The sequence below is a fragment of the Chiloscyllium plagiosum genome, chromosome 5, assembly GCF_004010195.1.
Source record: "Chiloscyllium plagiosum isolate BGI_BamShark_2017 chromosome 5, ASM401019v2, whole genome shotgun sequence".
In the NCBI taxonomy this organism is placed as follows: Eukaryota; Metazoa; Chordata; class Chondrichthyes; order Orectolobiformes; family Hemiscylliidae; genus Chiloscyllium; species Chiloscyllium plagiosum.
This window is the reverse complement of record NC_057714.1, coordinates 85644252-85667324: the sequence shown is the minus strand read 5'-3', so window position 1 is coordinate 85667324 and position 23073 is coordinate 85644252. Positions and strand designations below refer to the sequence as shown.

The following is a 23073-nucleotide window of genomic DNA, read 5'->3' as shown; positions in this document are numbered from 1 at the left end:
GTCAAGGAAATCTGCCTTCCTGATCTGGTCCAGTATATATATATGGGAGAAAGTGAGGACTGCAGATGCTGGAGATTAGAGCTGAAAGATGTGTTGCTGGAAAAGCACAGCAGGTCAGGCAGCATCCAAGGAGCAGGAGAATCGACGTTTCAGGCATAAGCCCTTCTTCCTGCTCCTTGGATGCTGCCTGACCTGCTGCGCTTTTCCAGCAACACATTATTCAGCAGTATATATATATGCCACCTGACGCACAGCAGTATGATTAGATTAGATTCCCTACAATGCGGAAATAGGCCCTTCAGCCCAATAAGTCCACACTGACCCTCCGAAGAGTAATTCACCAAGACCCATTTCCCTCTGACTAATGCACCTAACACTATGGGCAATTTAGCATGGTAAATTCACCTGACCTGCACATCTTTGGACTGTGGGAGGAAACCGGAGCACCCAGAGGAAACCAACGCAGACACATGGAGAATGTGTAAACTCCACACAGACAGTTGCCCAAGGCTGGAATTGAACCTGGATCCCTGGTGCTGTGAGGCAGCAGTGCTAACCACTGAGCCACCGTGCTGCCCCGTCACTCAGTTCAAGGTCAGGTAAAGGAGCAATGCTCTGAAAGCTTATGATTTCAAATAAACCTACTGGATTATAAGTTGGTGTCGTGTGACTTCTCACCTTGTCCACCCCAGTCCAACACCAGCATCTTTACTGAATTCAAGGGCAATGAGAAATGAGCACCAAATACTTGGTACATCCTCTGAAAGAAACAATTAAATATCTAATACACAGCTGGTTCTATCAGGGCCATATCTCCTGACCTTAGTACAATTATGAACAGAAGAGCTGAACATAAGATGCCAGGTAAAGGTTATAGCCCTTGATGCCAAGGCAGCATTTGACTGAATGCGGTACCTTGGGTCAAGGGACCCTAGAAAACTGGTCAATCTAAATCATGGGGAAACTATTCAGTATTTAGATTCATACTCTGCACAAAAGAAAATTGTGGTTGTTCCAGGTCAATGATCTCATCCCTGGATATCCTAGTGGTGTTCCTCAAGATCATGTCCCATCTTTAGGTGCTTCATCAAGACATCCCTTCTATCATAAAGTCAGAAATAAGGATGTTTGCTGATGATTGCACAATTTTCAGCATCATTTTCTGTTTTTTTCAATACTGAAGCAAACCTACTTCCATAAGCGGCAAGACATGAGTTACAGAGAAATGGCTGCAAGATGACAAAGATTGGAACTAAATATTCAAGAATACAAAACATTATGGAAGAGCAGGAATCTACGAAAAGGTGTAGAGATAGCTCTGTTAATTAAGGATGACATTAGCATAATACAGAGAGATGACTTGAGTTCTAAAGATCAAGATATAAAATCAGTTTAGGTAGAGATAAAAAAGTTACTTGGTCACTTGTGGGAGTAGCTTTAGGCCCCCCACAGTAACCACTGTAAAACAGGCTATACCCCAAGAACTAGTGGGTGCTTGTGAAGGTATAGCAATAATTGTGTTTTTAATGTACATAAAGATTGGACAAATCCAACTGGCTCACAGTGCCTGGAAGATTAGTTTGTATAGTGCTCTTCGAATAGTTTCTTACAGCAGCACATTTTGGTGACAAGCAGAGGATAGAATGTTTTAGATCTGGTAAATAATAGCCTCGTTGTCAAAATGCCCTTAGATAGTAGAGATCGTAACATGACTGAATTACACATTCAGTTGAGGTAAAGAACTGAAGGTCTAAGACTAATGTTTTAAACTAAAATAAGGGCAGTTGTGATGATATGAAAATAGAGCTGGCTACTTAAAGACATTTAAGGAGACATTACATAACATAACACTCACAAGCATACATTCCAGTAAGTAAGAAAGACTCTAGGTGAAGGGTGCACCCTGGTTTTCTAAAGAAGAAATAAAGATAATATTAAATTGAAAGAAAAAATGCACATTTCCATAAAGATTAGTGACAGATCAAACATGTAAAGACTGTGGTTGTGAAATCAAGTCTGAGGCTAGGAATTCTGTGACTAGTAATTTACCTTATCGCTGTCCAATGCCAGTCCACCATCTACAAATTACAAGTCAAGAGTGTGATCATTTACTCTCCACTTGCCTGGATAGTTGCAGCCTCAACAATATTGAACCATCCAGATTCAACCCCATCCAGGACAAAGAGGTCCACTTGATTAGAAATCCAGCTACCAGCTTTACCATTCACTTCTTTCACCACGAATAAACAGTGGTAGCAGTATGTACCATCGACAAGGTGCAATGCAGAATAAGCCTGATAGTAATATCCATATCTGAAATCAGTACTGCTTGAAAAGACAGGGCAGTTGGTGCATAGGAAACCATTACTTGCAAATTCCTTTCCAATCCACATAGCGCCTTGTTTTGGAACTATATTAGCATTCTTCCACAGTTGCTGAATCAAAATTTTAGACCTCCTTCATAACATTAAGCAAAGTTAAAAATCACACAATACCAGGTTGTAGTCTAGCAGGTTTATTTGGAAGTACAAGCTTTTGAAGCACTGCTCCTCTGTCAGATACCTAACGAAGGAGCAGCGCTCTGAAAGCTTGTACTTCCGAACAAAGCTGTTGGACTATAACCTGGTGTTGTGTGATTTTTAACTTTGTCCACCCCAGTCCAACACCGACAACTCCACATAAACATGAAGCAAAAAATATTTGGAATGACTTTGAATCAACAATCCTCAGGTTAAGGTTGTTTTAATGAAAAATAAAACATTAAAGTATCAAAAATGGAGAAAGGTATATTCAAATTTCCATCCTTGCATGACCATAAGACCATAAGACATAGGAGTGGAAGTAAGGCCATTCGGCCCATCGAGTCCACTCCGCCATTCAATCATGGCTGATGGGCATTTCAATTCCACTTACCCGCATTCTCCCCGTAGCCCTTAATTCCTTGTGACATCAAGAATTTATCAATCTAAAGAGCATTAGTTATTTGTATGATGGTTCGCATGCCAATCTTCCTGATGGATATTCAAATGGAGGTGGTTTAATAATTTTAGTGGATGAATGTAGCAAATATTGCATTTTGGGTTGTAAAGTTAAGAAACTAAAAAGGCCTTGCTACAAATACTATAGCTGGAGAAACACTGATTTGAGTAAATACAATGGTTGCTGGATTGTTTTGTCAAATATTTTAGCATTAATTCTATAGGAGGAGTACAATGAATACATAAATGTTCCTTATGGGATAATGTCCACTCCAGAAGAGTAATATGTGAGAAAAGTTTAAAGATTGACACTGCTAGCATGAAACCGATGTTTAAATTAAAGAAGATTCCAAAATAAAATGGTTCGATGCAAAGAGTCAATTATTTGACTGTTTCTTGAGAAGAAGTACTTGTACCAAAAGATTACTGGTGGCCCTAGAAGAGATGTGTCCAGCAATATAATGTGTTATACAGAACATGAAGATTTTTTTCTCCTCTTTGCTTTGTTTTGAAGTATTGCTCATCTGGATGTTTGTTAAGTGTTATTTAGTAAGAAAAAGGACAATCTGCTAATTGTATAAGTTAGTCTTCTACGCACAAATGGGAGTATTCATCAGATAAGTACTTATGCACATAAAAAGAGGTACAAACTTGAGATTGGGGTGGACTTTTAGTGAAAATTGCATTTCATTTTCTGAATAAATCAAAAACTGGGTGAAGATGTCCTGTGATATCCTCCTTCACCAACTGGCTCTAAGAAGTTTAACATTTGGCACTCCCCAGATTAAATCTTCAGAGTACTAAGATGCCATGAGTGAGCTTTGGAAAAACTGTTTACTAATTGCCCATAATTCTCCAATCTTAACATTTGGTACATAACCTGAAAATTCGACTTCGATTAAGTGAGAAGATCAAACATCCATAGACACTAACATTACATTACACATTATATATGAACATATATATATATATATATATATATACACACACACATAGTGGAGATGAATGCAGTTTCAGATTTCACTTTCCAAATGCTTTTTTGTTTAAGGTCTGCCCACGAAGTCAGTTTAATAGCTAACCACTGAATTCTTATAGAAGTGGGATTTCTTACGTAACTTTTTAATCACCATTTCAACTCTGGTGTAGGGGGGTGGCCCATACATGCTCATATCAAAATGGTTCATGTCTGTTCACACAAGATGACCTACAAATACAACGAGGTAGCCCCCTGTCCCAGCATTAAAACACTAAATGGCAGAAAAGAGATAAACAGGATGAACAGCCTGTTCTAGACAGTTTTGATAAGAGCATGCCTGAGACATCCAAAGAAACATAGCTAGTAACTCTAGAATGTGAATGAATAGGATGCATAGGAAGATCCCAATGCCTCGAGATTATAGTGTCTGTTAAACATCACAGGATTATGGGAACCTGGAGCTGTCCATAGGAATGCTCATCATTGACTAAGTCACTCATAGGATTGGGTTTACAGAGCAAGAGGGAAGGACATAGTGGTCATGTTGTATGCAATCATTGTAGCTCAAAATATATAAGAATATTGCTTGTACTGTAAAATCAGAGCATGTCATTGATCTTTCTTCCAATCTGAGATAAAGATTAAGTGCATAATTGAGTTCATAAATCAAGGCCCGATTCAGGGAAGATCCTTTGGCCCTTTCCCTGCATTAACTCTCTGCTTGAATAAGAGTCTACCACTTGCTTGAATCCTGTCTGCCTCCGTTGTCCCTGGTTGGGGAATATGTTTCTACAACTGGACACTATAAACTATTCTAATACACACATTAAGTGTTTTACTTGTCCATTGTGTTACAAAGTCAAAACAGTGTGTGTTCACCTTAAGATTGAAAGTGTTTTTTGAATTTTAAAGTACACTTAAAGTACAGCTTCAGCTGCCAGAACAGAACAGCTAGTGATGGGCTGCTCAAGATACACGTAACAACTGGCTGTTAAGTGGATACCTGAGTTTTGGTTGCTGTTTTGACAACAATTATAATTTAACCAATTAATTTAAATTATGCCCTGGACACTAAAACCCAACTGAGTTTGAATTTATTGCACTGAGAACATTGGACAAATGAGAGGGAACAATGTTACGGTTATAAAACCAGGGCATTTTGAAAACTGGGCAGAGCAATTACCACTGAATAGCAGAGAAACTGCCACTGAATAGCATAGGAATTGCTGTAGAGCCGTGGAGCCAGAGAACTAACTACCTATATACAATGAAAAGATCTCAAAGAAATCAGATGGCACTACCTATCAAAAGGTACCTTTTCTTTTAACAATATTCCCATAAAAAGAAAGAAGATGATTCAGGGAGAAGACAGCAGAATCAAAAGACCAGAAGGAAGACAGCATACGAGACTGTGTGGACTTGAGATTAGAATAATGTAATGTTTAATCATTGTTATTGGAACAGCTTATTGATAGAATTATGTTCAGTTAAGGAATAGTGTTTAGTTAGGGGAAAGAGTATTCAGTTTGTTAATAGTTTTGTTTAGTGTTCGCTATTAGAGTTAGAAAATAAATTGTCATTTTTCTTTAAATAGTGCAAATTAAGAGTTCTCTTTCACTCACACAATCATTTTAACAGATTACGAGGTGAGGTGAGCTTTCCCGGGTGTTTGGTTTTAATTAACAAAGGGGCTCAACCTCCACATTGTAACAATTGGCAAATACTACATATGAGCATTTGCACGCGATTTACGTTTATAAACACAAGTTTTACTCGAGTATAAAATAGGTTGAATCCAGATAAAGGTCCTTCTAAATTGCTTTTTAAGAATATAAAGCTGTTTCCAAGGTACAACATTGGGCCTGATATTTACAGGGAGGGTAGTTCTGCACAGGAAGCTCCTAAAGTACAACATTCTTATACGCCCTATTGAAATTACCTCAACAAATCTTTTCTCACCAGGTTTTCCAACCCACAGTCAGTCTAAGTCAGCAAACTATTCACCATTAGCTAGAAAGCCTGGTGACATGAGACCACAATTTAAAGAGAGGGAGGCATAATCAAGATTGGTGAAAAGGATAGAAAGAGAGATCATGAAAGATGAAGTAGGAAACAAGATCATGGATAGATGTGAGAAGAGACATTCTAGTCAGTGGAAAGATATGGTGGTCAGCATCTTGGTCGAGAAATAAATTGTGCTTAAGTCAAGAGACTCATGACTGAAAAGTGACTGCAGTTGAGGGAAGAGATTGCACTTAGAGGAATGATTACAATCAATGAAATGGTCATGGTCATCTCAGGTATTGCAGACGCGACAGGGCATAAAACTGAGCATAAAAGAAAATAGTACATTTGTTGAGCCTAGAGGAAATGTTCTGACTCTCCCTAAACTGCAAACAGCACTTATTTTATGGATCAGTTTCCCACGCCTCTAAACACCCAGACAAAACAGTTTTTAAAAAGCTGCAGAAACAGAGGTAAGTTTTGGCCTGAAAAGATTCCTTAAGGTAGGTAAAATTACCCAATTGTTGCCTAAATGTGGGACCTTTTCTTTCCTAATTTAGCAATTTTTTTTAAAAAAATGATAACACTGCCCTAAGTTCAATGGAGCTTCACTTATAATAAGCCAAATGCTAGAGAAGATAAGACAATAGGGGAGAAATTTAAAAATAAGAAGGTGTTGTAGGATGAGGGGACTTAGCTGGAAAACAGTAGTGGGGATTAAGCAAAATCCCTGGGATGAAACCTTAAAAGCTGGAGAACCCCCAGAAACAAATGAGACCTTAGGAGGGGATAATCCTTACCTGCCTGAATGCAGACAATGTAGACTTTTGGTTTTATTGCAGTTTTGTATGTAAATTACTGTGTTATATGCTGGCATTTTGCTGAACTAAGCCACCTGCAGTGAGATTTACATATGTGAAAAACTCTGATGCTAAATAAACAATCATTTAAACAAATGTATGTATTGATGCGATGAACCATTCTCAAATCTAAGGAACAAATTCCCTTTTTCCTGACCAATAAACTAGAACTGGATTCACAAGAGATAGGTCAGTAGGGAGGTACTTGAGAGATAAGTTTGCAGGTCCAGTTTCAATCTTCATTGCATATCTGAATGATTTTCCAACTGTAGCAAAATTACTTCTCCATTGTGATGAGCAGAAATAATTTTAAAACAAAAAGAAGAATTATGCATAACAACAGAAATACAAAAGATTGCATAAACGGAACTGAGAAATTTCCATGAAATCTAATTTTAAAAATGTTCAACCTGTGGAATAAATTGTGTCGTTCTAATACTGTAAACATATGTTATCAGAACACTTAAGTTACAAGGCTTGTCTGAAATATATGTAACCAGACTGAGAGGCATTTGCAATCCCACATCAAAACCAAACAGAAGGCTGGAGTTATTAATAGGCCAAGGACGCTCATCTGGTGTTTCATTTGGCAAAGTCAAGCATGTGGCAGATCCATGCTGTACGTTATGGGTGAGACCACATCAGGCAGTGTACTTCATTCACTTAAAGTCATGCAGAAAGAGGAACTGTAAATTTAATAACAGCATCCACCACAGATTTGGTACTTAACTAGAAAACTATTTCAAGAAAAGGTGTTTCATTAACATCTGCATCTGACAATTTGGGATAAAGAACATGATCATGTAACATCTAATTTACTTCACAAGAGTTCAGTTAAGAAATCAGTTTACTCAAAATTAGACAAAAATATACTAACTTCCCAAACAAATGTGGCATTTAGGCAAATACTTTTCTGAAGATTCAGTAAGAAGGGTTCCAGGAGTGTGCAGAGAGTTAAGTAGAAAGATAAATCACAAGTCAAATGAAAAGCAAATTCCAGACAAAACATTATAACAAAAACAGCTACAAAGAATCTGGATAATTATTTTCAGTAAAACATCCAAATTAATTTTTTGGGAATGCCAGAAGTAAATTAGCAACAAAAGCATATTTTCACTAATGTTTTCACGGAATTCTGGCCTCTTGTACATCCTGAATTTCATTCTATCCACCATTGGCAGCTTGTCTTCTCCTGACTAGGCTTTAAACTCCAGGAATCCTTCCCTAAATTTCACCACCTCTCCCACTTCCTAAAACCTGACTACTTGGCAAACCTTTTGTGCTCCTCTCCTCATTTTTTATTATGGTCCAAAGGTCTCTGAAATGACTTACAATGTTTTACAATGATAGTCGACATGGACTGGTTGGACATGAGGGGTCTGCTTCCATGCTGTATGGTTCAATGACTCTCTATGACTCTCAGTTATTTTACAACGTTTTATTTAGTTTTCGCTCAAACTTACCTGATAAATGATTTGGATGAGAATGTACAAGGGATGATTAATAAGTGTGCTGACAATACAAAATAAGAGGCATTGTGGACAGTGACAAAAATAATCAGAAATTGTCTTGATCAGCTGGAGAAGTGGGCCGAGAAATGGCAATTGAATAATATAGATAAGCGTGAGGTCTTGCATTTTGGAAAGTCTAATCAAAGTAGGAGTTTCAAGGTGAATGATAGGGCCTTAAGGAGTGCAGTGGAACAGTGGGACCTTGGCATTCAGGTGCATGATTCTCTGAAAGTGGAGTCACAGATAGACAGTGCAGTGAAGAAGGCTCTTGGCACATTGGCCTTCATCAGTCATGGCACTTTGTACAAAAGTTGGGGAGCTATGTTGCAGTTGTACAGGACGTTAGTGAGGCCGCACTTGGAGTATTGTGTTCAGCTTTAGTCACTTTGCTGTAGGAAGGATGCTATTAAACTGGAAACAATGCAGAAGAAACTTACAAGGATGTTGCCAGGACTCAATAGTCTGAGTTATAGAGAGAGTTTGGATAAGCTAGGACTTTTTTTCTTTAGAGCATAGGAGATTGAGGGGAGAAGTGCATAAGATCATGACAGACATGGATAGAGTGAATGCATTCAGTGTTTTTTTTCAGGATTGGGGAATCAAGGTCTAGTGGGCATCAATTTAAGGCTAGAGGGGAATGAATAAAAGAGAACATGAGAGGCAACATTTTTACACAGAGAGTGGTTTGCATATGGAATGAGCTGCAGCAGAAGTGGGTTGAAGTGAGTACATTAACAACATTTAAAAAGCATTTGGACAAATGCATGGATAGGAAAGGTTTAGAAGGATATGGACCAAATGCAGGGAAATGGGGTTCGTGTGGATGGACACTTTGGTCAGCAAGGACCAGTTTGGGCTGATGGGCCTATCTCTGTGCTATAGGACTCTATTACTCTAAGAGAGCTCTTCTGTAGGAGGATGGTTTGATGGGTTCCAGAGCAGCGGTGATATCTTCAGAGGCAGCGTGGCTACAGAGTCACCAGCCTGTGAAGCGTGGAGCAGATGTTTCATTTCTGTATGGAGTGGGCTAGTTTAGCCAAAGTGGGAATCTTGCTTCTGCATGGTGCAGGCTGGAGTTGGCATATGGCGGCAGCAGCATGGCATGGGCTAGAAAGCCTGAAGTGAGACTCTGACAGCAGCATGGTGTGGGTTGGTGTAGCCCAGAGCAAGATTCTGGCGGTGGCATCGTGTGGGCTGGTGTAGCCTGGGTGGGACTCTAGCAGTGGAGAAGGAAATGTTAGACTGTCTTTAAGTTATCTTAATTTATTTTTTATTTTAAGGTAATGTGAATGGTGCCTATGCATGGTGACAGTGCACACTTTTCAATACAGTTTATATTGAATACACATGACAATAAATAAATGCTTCAATGATAAATATAAGTTCAGTATAAATATAAATTTAAGAGGTCTAAAAAATCATGAGAGGTATAGGTAAGGTGAATGGCAGGCATCCCTTTCCTAGGGTAGGGGAACTTCAAGACTGGGGGGCATATTTTTAAAGTAAGAGGAGAAAGATTTAAACAAAGACACAAGGGCAATTCCTTTTTACATGGAGAGTGGTTCGTGTGTGGAATGAACTTCCAGAGGAAGTGGTGAATATGCGGACATTTACAATGTTTAAAAGACATTCAGAGAAGTATTTGAATAAGAAATGTTTGGAGGGATACGAACCAAGTGTCGGCAGGTAGGACAAATTTAATTTAGGATTATATTTGGAATGGAGTGGTTGGACCGAAGAGTCTGTTTCCATACTGTATGAAGCTCTCTATGACTTTTAAGTTATTATTGCTGTTGGATATAATACATGACACAATCTCTTTAGTTTTTAAACTGGGTTGACAATCCATTAAGTTCTTGATTAACCTCACTAATGCTTTAAAACAACATTAAAATTGCTCTGAATTATAATTCCCTTAATTTAGAGGAAATACTTTCTGTAAACTTGGTGCCTCGATTTCAAATGGGAAAATACTGGTCAACTCCTGGTTATTTTATTATGTCTGGGAAAATAAACTAAATCCTATGCTGGATTCATTAGGATGTCAGCTGGCATGGAAGACTGTAAGTACTACTCACAACAGCTGTTGTTTAGGGTTCAATAAAGACTTCAGAGCGTTCCGCAGTTTATCAAGATTATATCTCCCAACATTGGCTTGGTTTCCTATTTTATATCGGCTTTCATCATCAGATGTATTTGGCACAAAATCTGGAAGATGAAACAGTAGTATTTATTTACATGGCTATTAACAAGAGCATAATTAAACAGAAAAAGATATTTCCCAATCTTTTGACCTCAAGTAAATTTTTAAAAATGTCTCCATGAACTTATACCACAGAATGTGATGAGTTCACTCAAAGAATAGCCTCCCTGGTCTGACTTATAATTTACTCAGATTTTCCTCCGATAATGAAACCAAAACTGCACATAATAGCCCAAATGTGGTCTCACAAGGGCTGCACAACGGCAGAAAAATATCCTTGCTGCTATACTTGAATCCTTTGTTATAAAGGCCAACATACGGGCGGCACGGTTAGCACTGCTGCCTCACAGCGCTAGAGACCCGGGTTCAATTCCCGCCTCAAGCGACTGACTGTGTGGAGTTTGCACGTTCTCCCCGTGTCTGCGTGGGTTTCCTCCGGGTACTCCGGTTTCCTCCCACAGTACAAAGATGTGCAGGTTAGGTGAATTGGCCATGCTAAATTGCCCGTAGTGTTAGGTGAAGGGTTAAATGCAGGGGAATGGGTCTAGGTGGGTTGCGCTTCGGCGGGGCGGTGTGGACTTGTTGGGCCGAAGGGCCTGTTTCCACACTGTAAGTAATCTAATCAAAATACCATTTGCCTTCTTCTTCACCTGCTGCACCTGTTTGCTACTTACTACCATTTGTTTTTGCTACCAAAATGGATAATCTCACATATATCAATATTATGCTTTATTTGGCATGCATTTGCCAACTCATTCAAAATGTCCAAATCATATAAGGCCATAAGTTCATAGGTAACTTGAACATATAGGCCATTCACCCCTTAGGCCTGCTCCACCATTCAATAAGGCAATGGCTGATCCAACATGTCTTGTGTCGACTTGCCTGCCCTTCCCCTTAAACATGGATTTCCCAACTGAGCCTTAGAATACACAAGGACTCTGTCCCCCAGCTCTCTGTGACAAGGAGTTCCACAGATTCAGAACCTCTCAGAAAACAAATTCCTCTCCATCTCAGTCTTAAATTGGCACTCCTTTACTAAGCCCCTTAAGAATCCTATTTGCTTCAATGAGATCATTGCTCATTCTTCCATACTCTTAGTCAGTAGAGCCCCAACCTATTTATCCTCTTAAGACAATCCCTCCATACCAGGGATCATCCTAGTCAACCTTTTCTGAACTACCTCCAACTAAGTGATGTCTTTCTTTAAATACAGGAACCAAAACTGTTCACAGTACTTCACATATTATCACACCACAACCTTTCTTGTTATTCTTTTGTGGGATGTTGTGGTCCCTGGTTGGTCAGTTTTTATTGCCTGCCCCTGGTGGCCCTTGAGAAGGAGGTGGTGAACTGCCTTCTTGAACCACTGCAATCCACTTGCTTTTGGTTGACCCACAATGCCAGTTGGAAGGGAATTTCAGGATTATCACCAAGTGAAATGAAGGAAGGAGGGTATGTGGGTTGGAAGGGAACTGCAAGAGGCAGTGTTCCCATGTATTGGCTGCCTTTGTCCTTCTGGATGGAAGTGGTCTTGGGTTTGGAAGGTACTGTCTGAGGATCTTTGGTAAATTTCTGTAGTGCATCTTGTAGATAGTACACACTGCTGCTACTTAGCATTGGTGGTGAAGGGAGTGGATGCTTGTGGATGTAGTGACAATCAAGTGGACTGCTTAGTCCTGAATGGTGTCAAACCTTTTGAGTGTTGTTCGAACTGCACTCATCCAGGCAAGTGGTGAGTATTCCATCACTCCTGATTTGTGCCTTGCATATGATGGACAGGCTTTGGGGAGTCAGGAGGTGATTTACTCACTGCAGTATTTCTAGCCTCTGACCTGCTCTCATAGCCACTGCATTTATTTGGCAAATCCAGTTGAGTTTCTGGTCAATGGTAAGCCGTAGGATGTTGACGGTGGGGAGTTAGTGATGGTAACACCACTGAGTATGAAGAGGTCTTGGTTAGATTTGTTTGTTATTGGTGATGGTCATAGCATGGTATTTGTATGGTGTGAATGTTACTTGACACTTCCCAGCCCAAGCCTGGATACTGTCTAGATCTTGAACATGGGCTGCTTCAGTGCCTGACGAGTTGTGAATGGCACTGAACACTGTGCAATCATCAGCAAACATCCCTACTGCTGACCTTATGATGAAAGGATGATCATGGATGAAGCAGCTGAAGATGGTTGGGTCAAGGACACTACCTTGAAGAACACCTGCAGAGATATCCGAGAGCTGAGATGACTGACCTGCTAACAACCAAAATCATCTTCCTATATGCCAGGTATGACTTCAACCAGTGGAGTGTTTGTTCCCTGATACCGATCAATTCAAGTTTTGCTAGGGCTCTTTGAAGCCACACTCAGTGGAATGAAGCCTTGATGTCAAGGGCTGTCATTCTCACCTCACCTCTGGAATTCAGCTCTTTTGTCCATGCTTGAACCAAAGCTGTAATGAGGCTAGGAGCTGACTGGCCTTGGCAGAACCCAAACAAGGCATCACTGATCAGGTGATTGCTGAGCAGGTGCTGTTTGATAGAACTATTAATAACACATTCCATCACTTTACTGATAACTGAGAGTAGACTGATGGGGCAGTAATTGCTGGTTTGTATTTGTCCTGCTTTTTATGTATACAACATTCCTGGCAATTTTCCACATTGTCAGGTAGATGCCAGTGTTGTAAATGTATTGGAAGAATTTGGCTGGAAAGTAGCACGTCCTGGAGCACAAGTCTTCAGTACTATTGCGCGCAGCCTTTGTAATATCCACTGTCTCCAATCATTTCTTGATATCACGTGGAGTGAATTGAATTGGCTGAAGACTGGTGTGTTTAATGCTGGATACCACTGGAGGAGGCCGAAATGGAACATCTGCTCAGCATTTCTGGCTGATGATTGCTGCAAAAGTTTCAGCCTTATCTTTTACACAGATGTGCAAGGCACCTCCATCATTGAGGATAGGGTTGTTTGTGGAGCCCCCTCCTGCAGTGATTTGTTTAATTGTCCACCATCATTCAAGCTGGATTTGGCAGGACTGGTTTTTTTGAAGAAGTAATGAACAGGATTGATGAAGACAGAGCAGTGGACATGATCAAATGGATGTCATAAGCCATTTGACAAGGTTCCTCATGGTAGACTCGTTAGCAAGGTTAGATCACATGGAACACAGGGCGAACTAGCCATTTTGATACAGAAGTGGCTTGAAGGTAGAAGACAGAGGATAGCGGTGGAGGGTGGTTTTCAGCCTGGATGCCTATGATCAGCGTTGTGCCACAAGGATTGGCGCTGGGTCCACTGCTTTTCATCATCTATATTAGGTGGTTTAGATGTGAACATAGGAGATATGGTTAGTAAGTTTGCAGATGACACCAAAATTGGATGTGAAGAGGACAGTGAAGAAGGTTACTTCAGAACAACGGAATCTTGATCAGATGGGCCAATGGGCCGAGGAGTGGCAGATGGGGTTTAATTTAGATAAATGTGAGGTTCTGCATTTTGGAAAGACAAATCAGGGCAGGACTTATATACTTAATGGTAAGGTCCTGGGGAGTGTTGCTGAACAAAGAGACCTTGGAGTGCAGGTTCATAGTTTCTTGAAAGTGGAGTCACAGGTAGACAGAATAGTGAAGAAGGCATTCAATTTCCTTTCCTTTATTGGTTCTTGAATCGAGTATAGGTGTTGGGAGGACATGTTGCGGCTGTACAAGACATTGGTTAGGCCACAATTGGAATACTGTGTGCAATTCTGGTCTCTCTTCGATACGTAAGTTGTGAATCTTGAAAAGGCTCAGGAAAGATTTACAAGGCTGGAGGGTTTGAGGTACAGGGAGAGGCTGAATAGGCAGGGGCTATTTTTTCCTGGAGTGTTGGAGGCTGAGGGGTGACCTTCTAGAGGTTGATAAAATCATGAAGGACATAGGTAGGGTAAAGAGACAAGGTCTTTTCCCTGGGGTGGGGGAGTGCAAAACTAGAGAACATAGATTTAAGGCTTAAGAGGAAAGATTTAAAAGGGATCTAAGTGGCAACTTTTTCATGTAGAGGGTGGCGTGTGTATGGAATCAGCAGCTAGAGAAAGTAGTGGAGACTGATACAATTACAACATTTAAAAGGCATCTGGATGGGTATAAGAACAGGAAGGGTTTAGAGCGATATGGGTCAAATGCTGGCAATGGGACAAGCCTTATTTAGGATATCTGGTTGGCATGGACGAGTTGGACCAAAGGGTCTGTTTCTGTGCTATACAGCTCTATGACTGCAGAGCTTAGATCTGATCTGTTGGTTGTGAGATCGCTTAGCTCTGTCTATCAATTACTGTTTATGCTGTTTGGCATGCAAGTAGTCCTGTTTGGTAGCTTTGTCAGTTTAACACCTCATTTTCAGGTATGCCTGGTGCTGCTGCTGGCATCCACTCCTGCACTCTCCATTGAACCAAGATTGATTGCCTGGCTTGATGGTAATGATTGGGTGGGGGATTGACTGGACAATGAGGTTATTGATTGCGCTGAAGTACGATTTTGCTGCTGTTGGTGGCCCACAGTGCCTCATGGATGACCAGTCTAGAGTTGCTGGAAGTCTATCCCATATAGCACTTGATGTGGAGGAGTGTTGGACTGGGGTGGACAAAGTTATAAATCTCACAACACCAGGTTTAAGTACAACAGGTTTATTTGGAAAGACTAGCTTTCATAACGCTGCTCCTTTATCAGGTAGTTGTGGAGAAGGACCATAAGACACAGAATTTATTGCAAAAGGTTACAGTGTCATGCAACTGAAATAATATATTGAACAAACCTAGATTGCTGTTAAGTCTTTCATCTTTTGGAATGGGTTGCAGGTATTGGCTCATTAATATGTAAGTCTCAGCACTTCTTTTAAGTTACATTCTTGAGATAACTTAAAGTTTTATAAAAAAGTGACATCTCAACTCAGACAATGAATTAAATGTGTGAGGTTAGAGTCTGTCTGTATCCCAATTTTGCGTCAGACTGGTTCTGTTTCCAAAGTGGAATTTACAAAATATTACATGGATTGACTGCCTGCAGATTGTGCATTTTTTAAGCAAATTAGAATGCATCTGCAAATACAAATTCACCCCATATATTTATGTGCATGTGCACATGTATGTGTGTGAGAGAGAGAGAGAGAGAGAAAACATGTGCATACGAGTGTAAGTGCACGTGAGACAGTGTGTGCTTGCATGTGTGCAAACCTGGTAAAGTGTGTGTTAACCAAACTTGGCCTCTGCTTGTTCGGTACCCATGACGGTGCAAAGTTCAGTACCTAAGAGGATGGCCTCACCTGGGACTTTGGGTCCAGGTCACACTACAGATGACCATACGACACTATAAACGCGCTCTCACATACACACAAGCACACATACACACACACTCTTACATACTCACACTCTCTCATACACATGCTCTCATACATACCTCCCACACTCAAACCCAAGCACCCATCCTCACACAGGCTTATACCCCATCACCTTCACACACACTTTACCAAGCTTGCACATATGCAAACACACACTCTCTCACGTGCACTCACACTCACACACACAAATAAGTCTATGGGGTGAATTTCTATTTTCAGAATTATATTTGTAGATACATTCTATTTTGCTCAAAAAATGCACAATCTGCAGGTAGTCAATGCCGGCAGTCAATCCATGTAATATTTTGTAAATTCCACTTTGGAAACAGAACCAGTCTGACGCAAGATTGGCATACAGACTCTAACCTCACACATTTAATTTATTGTCTGAGCTGAGATATCACCTCTATTTATAAAACCTTAAGTTATCTCGAGAATGTAACTTAAAAGAAGTTTTGAGATTTACATATTAATGAGCAGATACCTGCAACTCATTCTAAAAGATAGAACATAGAACAGTACAGCACAGAACAGGCCCTTCAGCCCACGATGTTGTGCCGACCATTGATCCTCATGTATGCACCCTCAAATTTCTGTGACCATATGCATGTCCAATAGTCTCTTAAATGTCCCCAATGACCTTGCTTCCACAACTGCTGCTGGCAACGCACTCCATGCTGTCACACTCTCTGTGTAAAGAACCCGCCTCTGACATCCCCTCTATACTTTCCTCCAACCAGCTTAAAACTATGACCCCTCGTGTTAGCCATTTCTGCCCTGGGAAATAGTCTCTGGCTATCGACTCTATCTATGCCTCTCATTATCTTGTATACCTCAATTAGGTTCCCTCTCCTCCCCTCCTTTTCTCCAATGAAAAAAGTCCGAGCTCAGTCAACCTCTCTTCATAAGATAAGCCCTCCAGTCCAAGCAGCATCCTGGTAAACCTCCTCTGAACCCTCTCCAAAGCATCCACATCTTTCCTATAATAGGGTGACCAGAACTGGATGCAGTATTCCAAGTGCGGTCTAACCAAAGTTTTATAGAGCTGCAACAAGATCTCACAACTCTTAAACTCAATCCCCCTGTTAATGAAAGCCAAAACACCATATGCTTTCTTAACAACACTGTCCACTTGGGTGGCCATTTTAAGGGATCTATGTACCTGCACACCAAGATCCCTCTGTTCCTCCACACTGCCAAGAATCCTATCCTTAATCCTGTACTCAGATTTCAAATTCAACCTTCCAATGTGTCATCTGCAAACTTGCTGACCCATCCTCCAATCCCCTCCTCCAAGTCATTAATAAAAATTACAAACAGTAGAGGCCAAAGGACAGAGCCTTGTGGAACACTACTCACCACAGACTTCCAGGCAGAAGATTTTCCTTCTACTACTACTTACTGTCTTCTTTTGGCCAGCCAATTCTGTATCCAGGCAGCAAGTTCCCCTGTATCTCATTCCTCCTGACCTCTGAATGAGCCTACCATGGGGAACCTTATCAAATGCCTTGCTGAAGTCCATATACACCACACCACAGCTCGACCCTCATTAACTTTTCTAGTCACATCTTCAAAGAACTCAATAAGCTTTGTATGGCATGACCTGCCCCTCACAAAGCCGTGTTGACTGCATTTAATCAAGCCATGCTCTTCCAGATGGTCATAAATCCTATCCCTCAGAATCCTTTCTAACACCGTGCAGAAGACAGACATGAGACTTACTGGTCTGTAATTGCCGGGGATTTCCCTATTTCCTTTCTTGAAGAGAGGAATTACATTTGTCTCTCTCCAGTCCTCAGGTACGACTCCAGTGGAGAGCGAGGATGCAAAGATCTTCGCAAGTGGCGAAGCAATTGCATTTCTCATTTCCCAAAGCAGCCAAGGACAAATCTGTTCCGGGCCTAGCCTTGTCAATCTTAATGTTTGACAAAATTTTCAGCACATCAGCTTCCTCTATCTCTATCCATTCCAGCATGCACACCCGCTCTTCAAAGGTTTCATTCAATACAAAGTTCGTTTCTTTCGTAAAGACAAAAGCAAAAACTCTTTTAGGGCTCCCCCTACCTCCTCACACTCGACACACAAGTTCCCTATGCTATCCCTGATCGACCCTACTCTTTCTTTGACCATTCTCTTATTCCTCACATAAGTGTAAAATGCCTTTGTGTTCTCCCTAATCCGTTCTGCCAAGCCTTTCTCGTGCCCCCTCCTGGCTCTCCTCAGACCATTTTTGAGCTCCTTCCTCGCTGCCTGTAATCCTCCAGAGCTGAGCTTGACCCTAGCTTCCTCCACCTTATGTAAGCTACCTTCTTCCTTTTGACGAGAAGCTCCACAAGGTTCCTTTATCTTACCCCTTCTTGCCTGTCTCAGAGGGACATATTTATTCATCACTCGCAACAACTGTTCCTTAAACAGTCTCCACATGTCTATTGTGCCTTTACCATGGAACAATTGCTCCCAGTCCATACTTCCTAACTCATGTCTAATCGCATCATAGTTTCCTCTTCCCCAATTAAATATCCTCCCATTTTGCCTAATCCTCTCCTTCTCCATAGCTATGTAGAATGTGAGGCAGTTGTGGTCACTATCACCAAAATACTCTCCCACCACAAGATCTGATACCTTCCCCGGCTCGTTTCCGAGCACCAAGTCTAGAATGGCCTCTCCCCTCAACGGCCTGTCAACGTACTGAGTTAGGAAACCCTCCTGAACACACCTTACAAAAACAGCTCCATTCAAATCTTCTGCTCGAAGGAGGTTCCAAACAATATTGGGAAAGTTAAAGTCACCCATTACAACAACCCTACTACGTTCACACTTTTCCAAAATCTGCCGACCTATGCTTTCTTCAATCTCCCTGCTGCTATTGGGGGGCCTGTAGTAAACCCCTAATGAGGTGACAGCTCCCTTGCTGTTCCTAATTTCCACCCATACCGACTCGGTAGGCAGATCTTCCTCAACAATGGAAGCTTCTGTAGCTGTGATACCCTCTCTGATTAGTATTGTTACACCCCATCCTCTTTTTCACCCCTCCCTATTCTTTTTAAATGCTCTAAACCCTGGAACATCCAGCAACCATTCCTGCCCCTGAGAAACCCATGTCTCTGTTATGGCCACAACATCATAGCACCAGGTACTGATCCATGCTCTAAGTTCATCACTTTTATTCCTGATACTCCTTGCGTTAAAGCAAACACACTTTAACTGATCCCTTGGTTCCTTCCCAGGAAAATCTTTCCCACTAGCTGGTCTACCTCTTGCTATTGCCTCATCTGCATCAACTCTCACCTCCGGTATATAGCTCAGGTTCCCACCCCTCTGCCATACTAGTTTAAACCCTAGCGAACTACTCGAGCAAACCTTCCACCCAGGACATTGGTCCCCTTCCAGTTCAGATGCAACCCATTCTTCTTGTACAGGTCCCACCTCCCCAGAAGGCATCCCAATTATCTACATATCTGAAGCCCTCCCTCCTACACCAGCTGCGCAGCCACATGTTAAGCTGTGCCCACTCCCTGTTCCTCGCCTCGCTATCTCGTGGCACCAGTAGTAAACTAGAGAACACTACTCTGTTCGTCCTGCTTTGCAGCTTCCATTCTAACTCCCTGAAATCACTTTTTATATCCTCAATCCTTTTTCTGGCTAGATCATTAGTGCCAGTATATAACACGATTTCTGGCTGTTCGCCCTCCCCTTTTAGAACCTTATACACCCGATCGAAGACATCCCAGACCCTGGCACCAGGGAGGCAACCTATCTTCCGGGAATCCCGATCCTGACCACAAAATCTCCTGTCGACTCCCCGAACTATCGAGTCCCCTACCACGAGTACTTTTCTATTCTGCCCCCTTCCCTTCTTTGCCACAGTGTCAGGCTCAGTGCCAGAGAACTGACTACTATGGCTTTCCTCTGGTAGGTCATCCCCCTCAGCAGTATCCAAAACAGAATACCTATTGCTGAGGGGAATATCCACAGGGGATCTCTGCACTGACTGTCTGTCCCCTTTCCTCCCCCTAACTGAAACCCATCTATCCTTGTCCTGAGCCTTAGGAGTGACCAACTCCCGGTAACTCCTCTCAATTACCCCCCTCAGCCTCTCGAATGATCTGTAGTTCATCCAGCTCCAGCTCCAATTCCCTAACAACAGTCTAGGTTTGTTCAATATATCACTTTAGTTGCATGACTGCAGTAATCTTTTGCTATAAATTCTGTGTCTTATGGTCCTTCTCCACAATTACCTGATGAAGCATCAGTGCTCTGAAAGCTAGTGCTTCTAAATAAACCAGTTGTATGAGGATGGCCTCAACTGGGACCTTGGGTTTATGTCACATAACAGGTGACCTCACCACATTATCCTGGTGTTGTGAGATTTTTAACTTTATCCATTTAGCACTGTGATATTTCCTCACGACATGCTAGAGGTTATTCACAATGTAAAGGCTGGACTTTGTCTCCACAAAGACTGTGCAGTGGTCGCTCTTACCGATATTGTCACGGAAATGCAGCCGGCAGAGTAGTAAAGGATGAGGTCAAGTATATATTTCCCTTCTGTTGGTTCCCTCACCACCTGCTGCAGATCAAGTCTACACAAAACCAGGTTGACTATCCCTGATCAGTCCTTGCCTTTCCAAATGTATGCAAATCCTGTCCCTCAGAAATCCCTCCAACAATTTACCCACCACTGACATAAGGCTCACTAGTCTATATTTATTAAACTGCTCCCTGAATTAGCTCCATGACACATAACTCTAGGAAACTATCCCTAATGCACTCTATGAATTTGTTGTTGTATCTAACCTTTTCAATTTGATTAACCCAATGAACATGAAAATTAATGTCACCCATAATTATTGCTTTATTCTTCTTACATGCTTCTATTACTAATGATTTATAGCCATTCCCACAGAATAGCTATTATTTGGGGGCCTGTATGCTACTCCTGTTTATGTCTTCTTTCCTTCGCACCTTTTTTAATCTTCACCCAAATTGATTCTACATCATCTGAACATAAATCACTCTCACAACTATCCTCTTTTCATTTCTTATTAACCAAGCTCCCCCACCACCTTATCCATCTCTTCTAAACCTGGAAGGGTTTAGATGAAGCTGGACCAAATGTTAGCAAATGTAACTAGGTTAATTTAGGTCAGCATGGACGAAGTGGACTGAGGGTCTGTTTTCGAGTTGTACGTCTCTATGACCCTAAGTGCTCTGCTTTTAAATCTTTCATGATGGATTCCAGCATTTTCCCTACTACCAATATCCATAATTCCCTGTTTTCTCTCTACCTCCTTTTTTCAAATAGTGGGGTTATATTAGCTATCCTCCAATTCATTGCAACTGTTCCAAAGTCTATACAACCTTGAAAGATAACCACCAACATATCCAGTATTTCTTAACAATCACTTCCTTAAGAACTCTAGGGTGTAGATTATTACTAGACCCCATGCTCCTCAACATTTTTGTGACACTACTTTTGTCTTCCGTTGTGAAGACAAAACCAAATATGTATTCGATTAATTTGTCATCCCTTTGTCCCCCAATATAACTTCCTCTGTTTCTGACAGTAAGGGACCTACATTTGTCATCATTAATCTTTTTCATACCTGTATAAGCTTTTACAATCAATTTGTATGTTCCTCGCAAGCTTATCTCATTAACATTCAAAATATTAACTTTTTCTCTCCATTGGTCCTGCCAGACACTCTGAGTTTTTTTACAGCATTAACTGTTTTTATTTCAGCATTCCACTATATACCTAAGTGATTATCTGACATGATTGGTTAAGACAGTGAGTATCAGGTAGTGTAATTAGTAAACTGAGGAGGGTCCGTGGTTACAGAGGGACTGGGGAGGAAGCAGGGAGAAAGAACACCACACCTTATGCTAACTTTATACATAACCAATATGATAACAAGCACAATATCTAGAACTGATGAACATTGGAAAAAAAATCCCAGATAATTTTCTCCTTTTTAGTTTAACACTGCAAGACACATTGTAGTGCCTTCACTGCTCGACAGCCAAGATGAACATCATTTTTAAATAATATAAAATATGGAAATATACAACAGTATATTTCACAAGACAACTCACTTGCAACTTTTTTAGTATAAATCAGCTATATGTGATGTCCTAAGGTTGACACGGGTCAATATGTTGCACTGTATTTTTGAGTGCAGTTGTAATAAATGCTTTGAAAAGAAGAAAGAAACTTACTTGGATCATAGAAATCCATAAAGCCAAAAGGACCATAATCTAATGTTATAGAGAGTACACTGAAGTTGTCTGTATTACACACACCTGAAATAGAGAAAACAGAAAATGCTAGTTAACAGAAATAAATGGAAAAAGGAAAAAGAAGAGCATGTTGTAAGACAGACCCTCGAGGAGAGATGTCATACCAGTGGGCCTCAAGCTTACAATAGCCCTCAATTTATACACAAGTAGTGGTTTCCAAAGTCTGACAGGCAATATATGTGACATCCATAGGTGACTATAAATAGTGTATAAAGGAGGTGATTGATGGCATATTTAGACGTTCCAACTACTTTGTAGCTTTACCACAGAAAATGACAGTCAGGCAGAAACATCATCTGGTGCATTCTGTGTCATTGTTCGGTTTCCTTACACATAAGACGTCATCTTTTGCAATTCACGATCATCAAAGCTCACAGTGAACATCCTGCTACATTTGTAAATTATACCTATTTTTCTAATCAACCTGTTCAGAGATGTTAATACAACAGCAGTTTTAAAAGGGAGAAGAGCAAACAAAGAAAGCACATGGTGAGGATAGTGACGGATAGTGCAGGAGAGAGAGAGAGAGAGAGAGAGAGAGAGAGAGAACCTGCACAGTTTCTGCCTTTGCTATTTGATTTTATACATCGCTGGACATCGGAGTGCATTTGGGAAAATTAACAAACAGTGAAATTCACAACTAATCTTGGAGGAACTGTTGGGCAAAGTTCACAGCACAGAACCAGATAAGTTATTTGTTGTTTTAAGTCTGTCCAAGAGAAAGGCTGCAGTAGTGAGTATAGTGGATTGTTTCTTGATTATATGTTTTTGGAGATAAGTCTCTTGATTAAACTTAACATATAAGCCATAGCTATTAATTTAACCTGGGCAGTGTTTGTAGAGGAATAAGACGGTGTTACTTTCTGG

The 23073-nt window shown here is 40.9% G+C and overlaps 1 protein-coding gene across 3 annotated transcripts in view; it reads right to left on the bottom strand.

Moving 5' to 3' along the window:
* Positions 1–23073, bottom strand: part of LOC122550062 (protein adenylyltransferase SelO-like) — a 113654-nt gene that overhangs the window by 33006 nt on the left and 57575 nt on the right. For all 3 annotated transcript variants that reach the window (XM_043690538.1, XM_043690536.1, XM_043690537.1), the window contains 2 exons: positions 22126–22209; positions 10408–10537 (listed from right to left, as the gene is read on the bottom strand). In XM_043690538.1, the coding sequence (XP_043546473.1) occupies positions 10408–10537; positions 22126–22209 (214 nt within the window). The remainder of the gene's footprint in view (positions 1–10407; positions 10538–22125; positions 22210–23073) is intronic.